Source organism: Petaurus breviceps, unplaced genomic scaffold, assembly GCF_028583685.1.
Source record: "Petaurus breviceps papuanus isolate PSGF00001 unplaced genomic scaffold, PetGlider_PUasm1.0 175, whole genome shotgun sequence".
NCBI classification, from domain to species: domain Eukaryota; kingdom Metazoa; phylum Chordata; class Mammalia; order Diprotodontia; family Petauridae; genus Petaurus; species Petaurus breviceps.
The window spans coordinates 10,869,271-10,886,815 of record NW_027185764.1 but is presented as its reverse complement, the minus strand read 5'-3'; the positions used below and the strand labels follow the sequence as shown (position 1 = coordinate 10,886,815).

The window sequence follows — 17,545 nt, the reverse complement described above, 5'->3', positions numbered from 1 at the left end:
AGGGATATAGTATTTTCAGAAGAGTGTCAGATTAAATCAGGAAATTGGAAATCAAGCTGAAAACTTACAGTTGTGTAGGAAAGTTGGCAGATGATAGAATGAGGGTTCTTTGAAGAACAAAAGCAATAGATGATGGAAAATTGGGTTGGAGTGGGCCTGAGAAATAATTGGAGTGATTAGAATAAGGAAAAGTATTCAGAATGAAGCATTGTGGATACTTGCACCTGAAGTGATGATAATGGATGACTATGGTTATGAAGACAATTTAAGAAGTGTGTTAGCATGGCATAATTTCACAGAATCAGTCAATATATTACCCTCCTGAGAGTTTAAGGTAGAATTTAGAATTCTGGTGTTCCAAAGCAACTAATATGTAATACAAAGAGGAAAGATGTGGAGGAAGATGATTGGCAGGAAATAAGTCTAATAGAGTAGAACAATTACATCAGCCAAGGCCATTGACAGCTTTGCCAACATGAGGTGACCCTATTATTATCTGTCTTTTTCACATGTGCTCCCTATATACTTCCCCACATGTGTACCAATGTGTAGTTGTCCGGGCAAATTTCCAACAAAGACTTCTTCTTCTCATTGAATTTTAGTGTGCTTGTGGGAGAGTGAGTTCAAAGTTTATAGAGACCGTGTTCTGCTGCTGATTAATTTTCATTGCTATTTAGTTATATTCCCTGTTATGGAGCATGTGCCCTCTGGTTGACTAGTAAAAGTAAAACACTTGTTTTAATGCTCAAGAGCTAAGATTTAAAGAGGATTCTTTCTGGCCCTCTTCCAAAATTTCTAGAATCTGAGGGAGTTAATAGGAGGGTCCAGAATTACAGGGTATACAAGTCTCAAGAATTAACAAGATTTTTACATAATAAATTAAAGAAAGTGGAAGAATAGTCTTTTGAAGTATAATTAATTCTCAAAGAAAAATTCTTTGCTTTCATGGCACTATATGTTATTACTTCTCAGCATAGTTTTTCATTACTATTCTTTTTTACATGTTGAATTGGACAAAAGAATGGAAGCTTGTTCAGGGAGGGAACTATTTTTAGTTCTGTCTTTGTATCTGCATTACTCAGCAAGTCTTGACATGGTAGCCACTTTATACAATGTTTCTTTATTTCATCAACATTCACATTCTCATAGCACTGAACTAAAGGAAATATATACAAAATCCATGACCCAAGGTAATATCATACAAAAGCATCCATTATAATGCTATTGGCCTGAACTAGAATTCTGTGGCATTAAACAGATCTATAATACCTCTATTTTCACAAATGCAATTGAGTTGAGTGGAAAGCTATGTGTGACTGACCTTTGAAATCTGTATGTCTACTGGAAAGATAATGTAGAATACTCACCCCCAGATTTTCCCATATTTTTTAAAACAAGTCATGTCAAAATGTGCAAAACCCTGCAAAAAGAATTTTAAAATCAGATAATGGCATGAATTCTTTTTTTTTAAGCAATTGGGGTTAAGTAACTTGCTCAAGGTTACATGGCCAGTTGTTTCTGGGAGTGGTGCTAAGTGGCTGAGCCAGGATTTGATCCCCAGTTCATCCTGACACTGGAGCCGGTGCTCTTACTCGCTGTGCTACCTGGCCGCCCCTGGCATGAATTCTTAATGATAAATGATGCTAAAAATGCACTATATTAGGAAGTTAAATATAAAATAAGAGCATTTTTTAACTATTGTTGTTATGCTCTTCAGTTTGCCTGGAAGTTCTTGCCCACCCCCATCTCTACTTGTTGACATCTGAACCAGTTCAGATGGGGTCCATTCCATAAATTTTTTCCTGATCTCTCCAGCAAAAAGATATTTCTTCAGGATCCTTGGTCTCTTGATTTTAACTCTAATGCCTTTTTCCGTTGCTATGAAAATCTATTTGATATAGGGCTTTTGCTTTTGACTTTGTTTGCAACCTGGAACCTAGAAAATTACAGGCATTTAATAAAAACTTTATGATTGGTAGATTTGTACACTCTATAAACTTATGCTCTCACAATATTCTCATTTAATTTACAATTTCCTCATATTCTACTGGATAATAGTCTCCTTGAGGTCCCTGCATTTTTAATCTTTTTTTTTCCACTACATGAAGGATTCTTAACTGTTTAAGCATCATTTTTATAGTGGTCTAGAAAAGCTTAGGGACCACTTTTTGAAATGATTTTTTAAAACGCATAAAACACATAACATCACAAAAGAAACAATTTTTCTAAAAATAGTTATACCAAACCTTCATATTTCCTATGTTAAGAATATTGGATTTATTTCCTAGTACATTGTATCACTCAAAGTAAAAACAGTCTTCAACATTCACTTTTAAAAGATTTTTGATTTTGAAAATTTTTCTCCCTCCCTTCCATTCTCTCCACTCCCTTGCCAGACAGCAAAGAATCTGATATAAATTATGCATATACAATCATATTAAACATAATTCCATGTCAGTCATGTAGTGAAAGAAGGATCAGAACTAAAGGGAGAAACTATGAGAAAGAGAAAAAAAAGGGTGAAGACAGTATGTTTTAATCTGTGTTCAGACTCCAAGATTCTTTCCCTATATGTGGATAACATTTTCTGATATAGGTCTTTTGGAATTGTATTGGATCATTGTATTGCTGAGAAGATCCACATCTATCTTAGATGGTTGTCACACAGTGTTGCTGTTACTTACTGTGTTCAACGTTCTTTTGGATCTGCTCACTTCACTCAGCAAAAATTTGTCTAAACCTTTCCAGGTTTTTTGTGAAATCAGGCCTGCTCATGTTTTCTTATAGCATAATAGTATACCATTACATTCGTATACCACAACTTGTTAAGCCATTTCCCAATTGATGGGCATCCTCTTGATTTTCAAATCTTTGCCAACATGAAAAGAGCTGTTATAAATATTTTTGTACATGTGGAACCTCTTCCTTTTCTATGATCTCTTTGGGATACATGTATAATAGTAGTATTGCTGGCTCAATGGGTATGCATACTTTGTAGCCCTTTGTGCATAATCCCAAATTTCTCTCCAGAATGGTTGGATCAGCTCATAACTCCACCAACAATTAGCATTCCCACTTTCCCTCATCTCCAATATTTATCATTTTCCTGTTTTGCCATGTTAGCCAATTTGATAGGTGTGATGTGGTACCTAAGAGTTTTGATTTGCATTTCTCTAATCAATAGTGATTTAGAGTACTTTTCCATATGATTATAGATATCTTTGATTTCTTCATCTGAAAAGTTTATTTTCATATCCTTTGACTATTGATCAATTGGGAAATGACTTATATTCTTATAAACTTTACTCAGTCCTCTATATATTTGAGGAATGAGGACTTTATAAGAAACCCTTGCTGTAAAAATCATTTCTCAGGTTTTTACTTTCCTTCTAATCTTGGTTGAATTGACTGTATGAGATATTTTTAATTTAATGTAATCAAAATTATCCATTTTGTATTTCATAAGGTTCTCTTCCTTTTGTTTGGTCACAAATTCTTTCCTTCTCTGTAGGAATGACAGGTAAACTATTGCTTGTTCTCCTACTTTGCTTATAGTATCACTCTTTATTTCTAAATCATGTAACTATTTTCATCTTATCTTAGCATATTCTGTGACATGTTGGTCTATACCTTATTTCCTTTGTGTTATTTTCTAGTCTTCCCAACAGTTTTTGTGAAATAGTGGGTTCTTATCTCTGAACTGGAATTATTTGGGTTTATCGAACAGCAGATTACTGTAATCAATTATTACTGTGTTGTGTGCCTAACATATTTCACTGATCCACCATTCTATTGCTTAGCCAGTACCCAGTAGTTTTGATGGTTGCCACTTTATTATATAGTTTTAGTTCTGGTACAGCTAGATCACCTTTTCTTTTATTAATTCCCTCAATATTCTGAACCTTTTGTTCTTCCAGATGAATTTTGCTATTTTTTCTAGCTCTATAAAATATTTTTTGGTGCCTTGCTATGGCACTCAATAAGTAAACTAATTTAAGTAGAATTGCTATTTTTCTTAGATTTGGTCAGACTGCCCATGATCTATTGATATTTTTCCAACTGTTCATATCTGACTTTATTTGCATGAAAAGTGTTTTGTAATTGTGTTCACATAGTTCCTGAGTTCATTTTGACAGATAGATTACTAATTATTTTACATTTTCTACCATTATTTTAAATAACATTTCTCTTTCTGTCTTTTGATGCTGGGATTTGTTAGTAATATAAAGAAATGTTGATGATTTTGTGAATTTATTTTATATCCTGTAACTTTGTTAAAGTTGTTTATTATTCCAAGTAGTGTTTTTGTTGCTTCTCTAGGATTCTTTAAGTATATTATCTACAAAGAGTGAGAATTTTGTTTCCTCATTTCTTTTACTAATTCCTTCAATTTCTTTTTCTTCTCTCATTGCTAAAGCTAACATTTGTGGTACAATATTGACAAATAACAAAGATAATGGACATCCTTGTTTCATCCCTAATCTTACTGGGAAAGCTTCTATTTTATTCCCATTACATAAAGTGCTTGCTGATGCTTTTAGATAGATACTACTTATTTTAGGAGGGCTCCCTTTGCTTCTATGTTCTCTAGTGTTTTAATAGGAATGGGTGCTGTATTTTATCAAAATCTTTTTTCTGCATCTATTGAGATAATCATATGATTTTTGTTATTGATGTGGTTAAGTTTTGATGCTTGTTTTCCTAATACTGAACCACTCCTGCATTCCTAGTATAAACCACAACTGGTCATAATATATTATCCTCATGTTAAATTGCTGTAATCTCTGCAAATTTTTCATTTTAAAATATGCATCAATATTCAATGGGGAAATTGATCTATAATTTTCTTTGTTTTGGCTCCTCCTTTTTTAGGTATCAGCACAATATTTCAGTCATAAAAAGAATTTGGTAGGATGCTTTTTTGCCTATTTTTTTTCCCAAATGGTCTTATGGAATAGCAATTAGCTGTTCTTTTGTTTTGCTTCATTTAAAAATTAATGGTATTTTATTTTTTCCTTAATTACATGTCAAGAAAAATTTTATCATTCATTTTATAAGATTTTGAGTTCCAAATTATTTTCCCTCCCTCCCCTCTTCTGAAAGTGATAGGTAGATTAATGTAATTTATACATGTGCTCTCATGTAAAATTATTTCCATATTAATTAATAATAGTTGTAAAAGAAGAAGCAAATCAAAACCATGAGAAAAAATAAACTGAGAGAAAAAGATATGCTTCTATCTGCATTCAGAGTCCATAGATTCTTTGCCGGGATATGGATAGACTTTTCTTCCTAAGTCTTTTGTATTTTTCTGGGATTATTGTGTTTCTGAGAAAATTCGAGGTGGTCATCACACAATGTTGCTAATACTGTGTAGACTTTACAGCAGTTTGTAAAGTCTCTCCTGGTTTTTCTCAAATCTGACTGTTCATTTCTTATCCCAGAGCAATATTCTATTTTATTCATTTCTCACTCCTTGTTCAGCCATTCCCCAATTGATATACATCCTCTCAATTTCCCATATTTTACCACTTGAAAATGGATGTTATGAGTATTTGTGCACATGTAGGACATTTTTATATTTTTTTATGATCCCTTTGGGGTACAGACCTAACAGTGGTATTACTGGGGAAGGGAAATGAACAATTTGGCTGCCATTTATGTATAGTTCCAAATCACTTGCCAGAATGATTGGATCAGTCCATAACTCAATAAACAATGCACAAGTGTCCCGATTTTCCCACATCCTCTTTAATATTTATCATTTTCCTTTTTTGTCATATTAACTAATCTGAAAGGCAGAGAGTTAATTTTTTTTTGGTGTTTGGTAGAATTCATTTGTAAATCCATCTTATTAACCCTGGAATTTTCTGGGTTTTTTGTTTTGTTTTGTCCTAAGGGAGTTCATTGATGGCTTGTTCGATTTTTTCTTCTAAAATTGGGTTATATATGTATTTTATTTCCTCTTCTGTTAATCTGGACAATTAATATGTTTTTCTAATTATTTATCTATTTCATTTAGATTGTCAGATTTACTGGCATACATTTAGGCAAAATAGCCCTTAATTATTGTTTTAATTTCCTCTTCATTTTGGATGAATTCACCCTTTTCATTGTTGATACTGGTGAGATGGTTTTCTATTTACTTTTTTAAAAATCAAATTAACCAAAAATGTGTCTATTTTTTCTGTTGTTGCTTTTTTATATAAAACCAGCTCTTAGTTTTATTTACTAGGTCAATAGTTTTCTTACATTCATTTATAGTAATCTCTCCTTTGATTTTCAGAATTTCTCTTTTGGTATTTAACTGAGAATTTTTGATTTTTTTTCTTTTATTAACTTTTTAGCTTCATGCTTACTTCATTAATCTCCTATTTCTCTATTTTATGCTTGTACGCATTCAGAGATAGAAAATTTTCCTGATGTGCTGCTTTGTCTGTATTCCATAAACTTTGTTATGTTGTCTCATTATTGTCATTCTCTTAGATTAAGGTATTGATTTTTTAAATGATTTGTTGTTTGGCCCTCTCATTCTTTAGGATTAAATTATTTGGTTTCCTATTTATTTTCAATCTATCTTTCCATGGCCTTTTATTACACTTATTTTTATTGCATTGTGATCTGAAAAGGATTCATTTTAATGTTTCTGCCTTTCTTCATTTGATTGTGAGATTTTTGCGCACTAATACATTACCAATTTTTGTTTAGCTGCTATGTACCACTGAGAAAAAAGTCCATTGTTTCCTATCTCCTTATTCAATTTTCTCCAGAGGTCTAGAGCATCTAATTAAAAAAATTATATTCACCTCCTTAACTGCTTTCTTGTTTATTTTGTGGTTAGATTTATCTGTTTCTGAGAGGGGGGTATTGAAGTCTCTCACTATTATAGTTTTGCTTTTTATTTCTTCCTGTAACTCACTTGACTTCTCTTCTAAGAATATGGATGCTATGCCTTTTGGTGCATATATGTTTAGTTTTCATATTAGCTTCATTGTCTATACTACATTTTAGCAAGATGTAGTTTCCTTCCATATCTCATTTAATAAGAATTTTGATTTTGCTTTGTCTGAGTTCAGGATCGCTACCCTTGTTTTTTTTTTTTTTTCCCTAAGCTAGAACATAATATATTCTACTTCAGGCTTTTACTTCTACTCTGTATTTACCTCAATAATTCAAATGTGTTTTTTGTAAACAACATATTGTAGGATTATGATTTTTAATCCACTGTGCTATTCACTTCCATTTTGTGGGAAAGGTAATTCAATTCACGTTCACAGTTATGATTACTGTGTATTTCCCTCCATCCCATTTTCCCCTTTCTTACAGTTTTCTCTCACCCTTCACTCTGTCCCTCCTCACAATTGTTCTTCTGAGCAATGCCTTCCTCAATCTCCCCTTTCTTCTATCAGTTCCTCTCCTTTTTCTTTTCCCTTCCCCCTCCTACTTCTGCTCTCCCTTTTATCTACCACTTTCTCTTTTCTTTCCCCTTTCTCCTTCTACTTCCTTATAGGGTAAGATAAATTTCAATACTCAAGTGAGTGTGTATGCTATTCCTTTAAGCAAAATCTAATGAGAGTAAGGTTCTAACAATGCTAAAACTGCCCTTTCTTTCCTTCTACTGTAATAGATCTTTTGTGCCTCTTCATATGATGTAATTTACCCTATTCTACCTTGTTCTTTCCTCTTCTCCCAGCACAATCCTTTTCTACCCCTTAATATTTTTTATATCTTCACATAGAAGTCAACTTATACCCACACTTTCTATCTATGTATAACCTTTCTAACTACCCAAATAGAGATACACTTCTCAACAGTTCTCAAGTATCATCATCACATGTAGGGATAAAAACAGTTTAACCATATTGAATAATATGTTGTTTCTTACTTTTTTCTTGTTTACATTTTATTGCTTCTTCTGAGCCTTGTATTCAAAGATCCAATTTTCTGTTCAGCTCTGGAATTTTCATCAGGAAAGTTTGAAAATCCCCTATTTCACTGAAAGTCCATCTTTTCCCCTGAAAGTTTATGCTCAATTTTAGCAGACAATTGATTTTTGGTTTTAATCCAAGTTCCTTTGTCCTGCAGAATATCATATTCCAAGACCTCTTAACCTTTCATATAGAAGCTACTAAGTCCTGTCTAATCCTAACCATTGCTCCTTGATATTTGAACTGGTTTTTTTTTTAGTCTGCTTACAGTATTTTCTCCTGGACCCAATAATTCTGGAATTCAGCTATACTATTCCTTGAAGTTTTCATTTTGAGATCTCTTTGAGGAGGTGATCAGTGGATTATTTCAAGGACTATTTTACCACCTGGTTCTAGGATATCAGGGTAGATTTCCTTGGTAATTTCTTGAAAGATGCTTTCCAGGCTCTTCTTTGGCTATGGTTTTCAGATAATACAATAATTAATAAATTATCTCTCCTGTATCTATTTTCCAGGCCATTTGTTTTTCTAACAGGTACTTTATATTCTCTTCTTTTTTTCATTCTTTCGATTTTGTTTGACTGATTCTAGATGTCTCATACTGTCATTAGCTTTCAATTTCCAAATTGCAATTTTTAAGGAATTAATTTCTTCAATTAGTTTTTCTATCTCATTTTCTATTTGACCAATTTTACTTTTTAGTGAGTTGTTTTCTTTCATGGATTTATTTTTAACCACTTAGCAAATTGTATTTTTTTAAGGGATTGTCTTCTTCAGTCAATTTTTGTCCTTCCTTTTCCAAGCCGTTGACTCTCTGTTGCATTTCTCTCATTTTTTCCCCCATTTTTTCCTTCTTGAACCCTTCCTAGGTTTTTTGAGCTTGAGATCAATTCACATTCTGGTTCTGAGGTTTTATACATAGGCATTTTGACATTGTTGTCTTCTTCTAAGTTTGTGCTTTTATCTTCCTAGTCACCATAGTAGTTCTCTATGGTCAGGGTTCTTTTCTGTTTCTTGCTCATTTTTAGCCTATTTTGTAACTTTTAAATTTGAGCTCTGCTCCCGGAGCACATGGGGTACTGTTCCATGCTTTTTGTGCTGGGGGCCAGAGGCCTGGTCACTGGTTTTCTGCCCTGGCACCTCAGTTATTAAAAATTCTCCCAGCTGCACTGAGGTGACCTAACCTAGTCACACCTGTTGTGCCACTGGCTATGGGGACAACAATTTACCTTATGTGCCAGGGCTGAAGGCCTCACAGCTAGGCTACTGAGTCAAAACCAATCAATTTTATTTGCTGATCTATGTTGTGCTAAGTGCCTCCCACTGGCTTGCCTGGACACTGTCTGTGCTAGGTTGCCCTATCCTTCTAACCAAGTGACTATTCCTGAAGTCTCTCAAAGTTATCATAAACTAGAAAGTTGTTTCACTCTGTTGTTTTCTAAGTTCTGTTGCTACAGAATCCATATAGAGGATTGATTTAACACTGTTTCTGAAGGATAATCAGCAGAGCTCAGGCCATTTTTTGGCTTTTGTATGACATCTTGGCTCCATCCCATTAAAATATTGTTGTTCACATAATTATGATGATGAAGTCCTTTGGCAAATCCATTTTACAATCAATAGTATCTTACAACTTTCTGAAGTTATTTCATAGTCATTTCATGAGTCAATGTGTCTCATTTAAGTCTCACAAGAACCTGATTAGGCGATAAGTAAACTACTGACCCATCTGTCTGAGTGTTTGGATTCCAGTTCTTTCCAATATGTGACAGTCTTATGACCTAAAGCTTCACATAGAGTCACTCTTATCTATGTAGCAACATCTGGAAATAAATGTTCAGTGGAAAGTGCTCAGTAGCCAGTGGAAAGTTAAAGAAATTTTTCAAAATTGGCCTCAAAACCAAGAATTCCTGGGTTCAAGTTCTACCTCTCACACATGCTAGTTGGGTGACCCTGGGCAAGGTAATTAATCAATAATGTAAGTAATTCTCTAAGACTAAAAGTTGTTATCTCCTCAACTGGAAATTCTTGTGGCAGTCAAATTATAGGTCTAGTCATTATCCTCTGAAGCACTGGGGACACAGGCCTCAAAAAAAATTCCCTTTGAATCAAGGGTTAAATCTGCCAGAGAGTATAATAACACTGAAAACCACTCAGGCAGAATTTAGTAGAAAACATTTTATATCTAAGATTTTGTTAATGAAGTCCTTTATACAATGAAAAGAGGGTCTGAGTACTACTACACACTCCATCCTATAACATTTAGGGACAAGAAAAGTATAATTTATTTTTAAGAAATCTGAAATTGACCCTTTGACCCAGTAATATCACTTCTAGGGCTGTATCCCAAAGATATCATACAAATGGGAAAAGGACATACATATACAAAAATATTTATAACGCCTCTTTTTGTGGTGACCAAGAAATGGAAATTGAAAGGATGCCCATCAATTGGGAAATGGCTAAACAAGTGGTGGTACATGAATATAATGGAATATTAGTGTTATAAGAAATGATGAGCAGAAAAACCTAGAAAGACTTATATGAACTAATGGGGAGTGAGAGAAACAGAACCAGGAGACTATTGTACACAGTTACAGTCCCATTGTGTAATGACTAACTTTGATAGACTTGGTTCTTTTCAACAATTAAAGATTCTAAGAAAACTCCAAAAGACTCATGATGGAAAATGCTATCTACATCCAGAAAAAGAGTTGTGGAGTCTGAATGTAGATCAAAGAATACTTTTTGCTCTCTCTCTCTCAGTTTTGCTTTGTTTAGTTACTTTTTCTCATGGTTCATTCCATTGATTATAATTCTTCTTTACAACATGATTAATGTGAAAATATTATATGTATATGTGGAGTCTATATCAGATTGAATGATGTCTTATGGAGGGAATATGGCAGGGCAGGGGAGAAATTTTAAAACTCAAAAGCTCATGGAACTGAATGTTGTAAACTAAAAAACACACAAAAAAAAGAAATATAAAAAAAGAAATCTGAGGTTGTACAAAAATCAGAAGATCCTAGATTTGAGCTGAAAGTCCAAGCCTCTCTTTTTACAGATGAAAAAACTAAGGACTGTAACGAAAAATTGATTTCTTCAAAATAACATAAGTAAATAAGCATTAGAGCTGGCATTCGTACCAAAGTTTCCTGAATCATGAGCAAATGCTCTTTCCACTGGACAAAGAGAGTAAAGGAGAATTAAAAGAAACTCACCTTGCGATAAGAAAGAACAGTGCCAAAGAAAGGAAGAGGTGTGGGTCCTGGAATGCCCAGGTCCTTAAAGAGCTTGTGTGTCCAGGTCCCATATCTGTAAAGTGAAGGGAAAAGTACAAAGACCTTAGAGCCAAGGCAAAACCAAAGACATAAATGGTGCAGTCAACTTGTCAATAACCACAAGGGGAGGAGCTATAAAGATAACTCTGAGGTAAGGCTTACTTCACTCAGATCCAGGCGCCAAGTAGGCACTTCCAGAGATACTTTATGGATCCCACAAACATGTTGATATATTACAACCCGGCTGAGATTACTCAAAGTCTCAGTAACACTCAGTAAGGCTTGAGACAGTACATTAGGTATAGTCAAGTTTGGCAAGCCTTGAGAAAACCATTAACATCATGGCTGCTGAAATATAACACACCTGTATTGTGCTGTGACTAGTACCGAGTCTCTGTTGCTTGACAGAACCCAGTGCATGATCAATGCATCTCACATGCAACTAAGAAAGTTTAGGACACGAACCTCAGACATGAAACCCTCTTCTTTAGGACCCAACCCAATTGTGGTGCCTCAGAAACCTCTTTAGAACCAGAATACCAGACACCACAATCACAGCTTCCAATATTTTTCACTCAACTTCATGACCCACCCCAATAACAAAGACTCAGATACCACACCTCTTACTGCTAGGACCTTAATGTATTTGCACCTTTCCTAATGTCCCTCCCTCCTTGATACTGGAAAGAGAAGTGGCTGTTTGCTATGACAAGACTACTAATCCTTATTCTTCCATTTGATATACAGTTCTCTGATGACTAATCAAAAATCATTCACTTCCCTGGCCTATGTTTCTCATCCTCTTAGCCTATACATCATAGTCCTAGCCTTTTCAGAAAACTTACTTTGCTTAGGTAGCAATCCAGCTCTGCCCACTCTCCAATTGTGCCCTTTGCACCTGTATTCTACTGTCAACACATTTCCCTTCATCTCCTGGGTTCTCATGCCCTCAGACGTACTAATCCTGGTTCAGGACTCAGCATACTCCTTCCCTGCTCGTTAGTACCACTCCCAGATCCTAATTCTGTCATTACCAAACAACTTGTCCTCTGAGTTTCATACTTTCCAAATGTGTCTTACAGAATTCAATTCTGGAAGCAATTATGCACTGCATTACAACTCTTTTTTCTATAACACTTCAGATGCTGGCTCACTCTTCCCTCTGCAATCTAACCCTGCCTTTATACCAGATAACATCAATAATCAGTAATCCCGCAAAAGACCTGGCCTCCCTATTCTTTAATCTCAGCTCTCATGTCCTATGTCTTCATCTTCCATCAGTCATATACAGGAATAATAATAATAATCTGGCTTTCATTATCACCTCAAATATTTCACTTTTATGGGCAAGAATTCTAAAATTGCTTTGTCTGACCACATCATTTAATTTCTTTACTCTCCACATCTTATTTTTTCTTTCCCAAACCACCACCATTCAGCACCCTCCTAGACACTGGCTTAATTTTTTTTATAAAAAAAAAATTTATCTTAGTAAGCATTGGTTCACACTCCCTCTGTCTTCATCCCTTACACCACACACACACACACACACACACACACACACACACACTGGGAAAAAGAAAAAGGAAAACAAAACCTCTATAACAAATACAGTCATGCAAAACACATCACCACATTGTTCATACCTGAAAATGGATGTTTCCATCTGCATTGCTAGTCCACGACCTCTCTTAGGAGATGGACAGCATTCTAAATTATCAATCCTTTGGGCTCATAGTTAATCATTATGAGGATCAGAGTTCTTAGAATTTTAAAAATTGATAATTTTTAAAAATATTAAAATATTAATTCTTCTGGTTCTGCTCACTTTTCTTAACATTCAGCTCAAAGTGAGATTCAAGGCATACTCTTCCCCTGTCCTTCCTCATTGGTTTAATTTTTGCTTCAATTGTACTTGAATTTCTACTTTTGATTCTATTCCAATTATGGGCTATGTCTCATCCATTACTCTTCTTTATTTTCCCCTGTATATTCTTTCCCTCCTCCCTTTACGTTCTCTTTTAAGATCACTCAAACATTACAAAAATCACTTCCAAGGCCTCAATATTATTTGGCTCTTCAATGACCTTATCTGACACTATAGTTCTCATCAGATATTCTCTCCTATCTCTCACCCAATTGGAATGCAAATGCTTCATCCCTAAAAGACTAGTCTTTTCCACTTGTTCACCTTTTTATATACTTCATTCTCATTTGAAGTTTAAGATTTCTGTTTTAATATGGTCTTTTCTTCAAGAATTCTTGGAATTTGTCTATTTTATCACCAGTCCCTTTTCCTCCAGTATAATTAAACTCAACTTAGTTTTAAGTGTGTGTCATTTTCTTCAAGGAACAGCACATTCTCTACTCTTTAATGTAAATTTCTCAATCTTACAAGGTCCTGCCTGAGCTGGCTACTCATAACTTAAATTGTTTCCTACTTAGTATTTGAAGTGCTTTGCTTTGGTTTGGAACCTTTGGATATTGATCCTGACATTCCTAGGGGTTTTCATTTGGACATCTCCTTCTAGAGCTGCCTGAAAATGTTTTTAGTTTCTATCTTGCCCTTTAGTTGAAGCTTTTTCAACTGATTTCCTAAAATCTGATTTCTGGGGTCTTTTTGCTGGTTGTGGCTTTCAGGAAGATCATTAATTCTTAAATCATCTTTCCTTGATCTATTATCCAGGTCAGGTTTTTTAAAAATTTGTTTATTTTTAGTTTTCAACATTCACTTCCATAAGATTTTGAGTTCCAAATTTTCTCCCAGTTACTCCCCTCCCTCCACCCCAAAACAGCATGCATTCTGATTAGCCCTTCCTCCAATTTGTCCTCCCTTCTATCAACCCCCCTTATCTTATCTCCTTCCCCTTCTATTTTCCTGTAGGGCAAGGCAGATGTCTATACCCTATTGCCTGCATATCTTATTTCCCAGTTGCATATGAAACAATTTTTAACATTCATTTTTAAAACTTTGAGTCCCACATTTCATCCCTTCTTCCCTCCCCACCACCTTCATTGAGAAGGCAAAGAATTTGATATTTATGCATGTGTAGTCATGCAAACTATTTCCATAATAGTCATGTTATGAAAGGCTAACTATATTTCCCTTCATCCTACCTTGCCTGTCCTCCCCATTTATTCTATTGTCTCTTTTAATCTTGTTCTTTCTCAAAAGTGTTTGCATCTGATTACCCTCTCCCAAATCTGTCCTTCCTCCTATCATCCTCCTCCACATTTCTTATTCTCTTCCCCCTACTTTCCTGTAGGAAAAGAGAGACTTTCATACCCAATTTAGAATATATGTTATTCCCTCCTTAAGTCAAATCTAATGAAAATAAGGTTCACTCATTCCCTCTCACTTCCCTGTTCTTCCCCTCCACTGCAAAAGCTTTTTCTTGCTCCTTTTATGTGAGATAATTTACCACATTCTCCCTCTCCCAGTACATTCCTCTCTTACCCCTTAACTTTATTTTTTAGATATCATCCCTTCGTATTCAACTTACTCTGTGCCTTCTGTATTTGTGTTTGTGTATGTATGTACATATAGATATATATATGTATATGTGTATGTGTATATATATGTAGGTATAGGTGCATATATGGATTGTGTGTATATTCACTCCAATTACTGTAACACTGAGAAAGGCCTCATGAGTTACAGATATCATCTTTCCATGTAGTAATGTAAATAGTTCAACTTTGGTTTTTTTGTGGGGTGGGGGGAGGCAGTCAGGGTTAAGTGACTTATCCAGGGTAAAATAGCCAGTAAATGTCAGCTGTCTATGGCTGCATATCAACTCAAGTCCTCCTGATTCCAGGGTCAGTGCTCTATCCACTGTGCCACCTAGCTACCCCTAAACAGTTCACCTTTAATAAGTCCCTTAAGATTTCTCTTTCCTGTTTACCTTTTTATGGTCTTCTTAGGTCTTGTATTTGAAAGTCAAATTTTCTACATAGCTCTGATCTTTTCATCAAGAATGCTTGAAAGTCCTCTATTTCATTGAATATCCATTTTCCCCCTTGAAGGATTATACTCAGTTTTACTGGGTAGGTGGTTCTTGCTTTTAATCCTAGCTTCTTTGATCTCTGGAATATCATATACCAAGCCATCCTAAGCTGCTAAATCTTGCATTGTCCTGATTGTGTTTCCAGAATACTTGAATTGTTTCTTTCTGGCTGCTTGCAATATTTTCTCTTCAAACTGGAAAACCTGGAATTTGGCTACAGTATTCCTAGGAGTATTCTCTTGGTGATTTCTTTTGGGAGATGATCAGTGAATTCTTTCAATTTCTATTTTACCCTCTGATCCTAGAATATCAGGGCAGTTTTCCTTGATAATTTCTTGAAAGATGATTTCTAGGCTCTTTTTTTTATCATGGCTTTCAGATAGTCCAAAAATGTTTAAACTATCTCTCCTGGACCTATTATCCAGCTCAGTTGTTTTTCTATTGAGATATTTCTCATTATCTTCTATGTTGTCATTCTTTTAGTTTTGTTTTTATAATTTCTTGATTTCTCATAGAGTCCTTAGCTTTCATTTGCTCCATTCTAATTTTTAAGAAATTATTTTCTTCAGTGAGTTTTTGGACCTCTTTTTCCCTTTCAGCAATTCTTCTTTTTAAGTAATTCTTTTCTTCATTGGCTTTTTCAAACTCTTTTGCCAAATGGGTTAGTCTATTTTTTAAGGTGTTATTTTCTTCAGCATTTTGATTGGGTCTCCTTTAGCAAGCTGTTGACTTGTTTTCATGACATTCTTGTTTGACTCATTTCACTTTCCAATTTTACCTTTATTTCTGTTACTTAATTTTCAAAATCCCTTTTGAGTTCTTCCATGGCCTGAGACCAATTCATACTATTTTTATTGGAGGCTTTTGATGTAGAAGTTTTGGCTTTGTTGTCTTCTGGTTGGATGTTTTGATCTTTTTTGTCACCAAAGAAAGATAATATAGTCTGAGTTTTTTGCCTGCTCTTTACTCATTTTCCCAGCCAATTACTTGACTTATTAACTCTTTGTTAAGGTAAGATTCTGTCCCAAGCTTCAGGGGTTTTGTGCATCTCTTTTCAGAGATATTTCTAGGGACCAGCAAATTTTCACTTTCTCCAAGGTGATATGATCAAAAAAGCGGTGTTTATTCCTCTACTGGTCTGTGCTCTGGTCTGTGAGTGACCACAAGCACTCTTTTCTGCCTTGGAAATGTAAGGAGCATTCCCACTCCACTGGTACCACAAACTCCACCACTTCAGTGTTTCTTATCACCCTAGGACCACCACCCAGGACTGTGACCTAGATCTAAGAATGGGTAATGCAAAAAATACTGCCTCGGTGCCAGAAAAGAGATACTTGCAATTCATTTCTGATAAGCCACTAAATCCCCTCACTATCTGTGGGCTGAGAGCTCCAGAAGCAACTGCTGGTGCTGCTACCACCACTTGAACCAACTCTGCCTGGGGTGGGACCATGCTCCTCTCTCACCCAGATCCTACAGACCTTCTAAATTGTCTTTGGATTTTGTGGGTTGAGAAGTCTGGAAACCATCACAGCTGCCAGTGATTCAGTCCCTTTAGGCCTGCTCCAGATTTGCTGGGGCCTGGTCTGTGCTGGTGCATTTTGCACTGGACTGTACTCCTTTCCCAAACCAGTGCAATAGACTTTTCCTATATACCTTCCATATATGCTTTCTTGGGGTAGAAATTTGTTTTGCTTTGTCATTTTGTGGATTCTGCTGCTCTGGAATTTGTTTAGCATCTTTTTTACAAGTATTTGGAGGGGTTAGGACATCTCAAGCAAGTTCCTGCTTTTACTCTGCTATCTTAGCTCCAATCTCCCAGATCATTTTTTATGAGACACTCATATCATCTTCTATTTTTTAATCTTTTTAGCTTAGTTTTAATATTTATTCTTGTCTCGTAGAATGATTATCTTCTCTTTTGTCCATTTGAATTTTCAAGAAAGCAGTTACTTTGGTAAGATTTTGTTCCCTTTATGACAAACAGTTGATTCTCTTTCCAAGAATGTCCTGCTACCTCTCATTTCTTTTCCAGTATTTTCTCTGTCAGGCTTAATTAATTTACAATACCATTTTCATTTAATTTTTTAGATCACTTTGTTTCTTCTAGGGATTCTAATTTGTTTTTTTTTTTTTTTTTTTAAAGTTTTTTTTTTTTTAGGGGTTTTATTTTTTTTTTTTTTTTTTTGGTTCAAGCTTTGGTTTTCTTCAAGGCATTATTTATATATAAATAAATATAGATAGATAGGTAGGTAGATAGATGATAGATAGATAGATAGATAGATAGATAGATAGATAGATAGATAGATAGATAGATAGATAGATA

At 34.8% G+C, this 17,545-nt stretch overlaps 1 protein-coding gene across 1 annotated transcript in view; it reads right to left on the bottom strand.

Moving 5' to 3' along the window:
- The window catches only part of LOC138159038 (cytochrome P450 3A4-like), a 46,076-nt gene that overhangs the window by 24,031 nt on the left and 4,500 nt on the right, over positions 1 to 17,545 (bottom strand). The window contains exons 2-3 of the mRNA XM_069085380.1: positions 11,153 to 11,246; positions 1,368 to 1,420 (exon numbers count right to left, since the gene is read on the bottom strand). Coding sequence (XP_068941481.1) covers positions 1,368 to 1,420; positions 11,153 to 11,246 — 147 coding nt within the window. The remainder of the gene's footprint in view (positions 1 to 1,367; positions 1,421 to 11,152; positions 11,247 to 17,545) is intronic.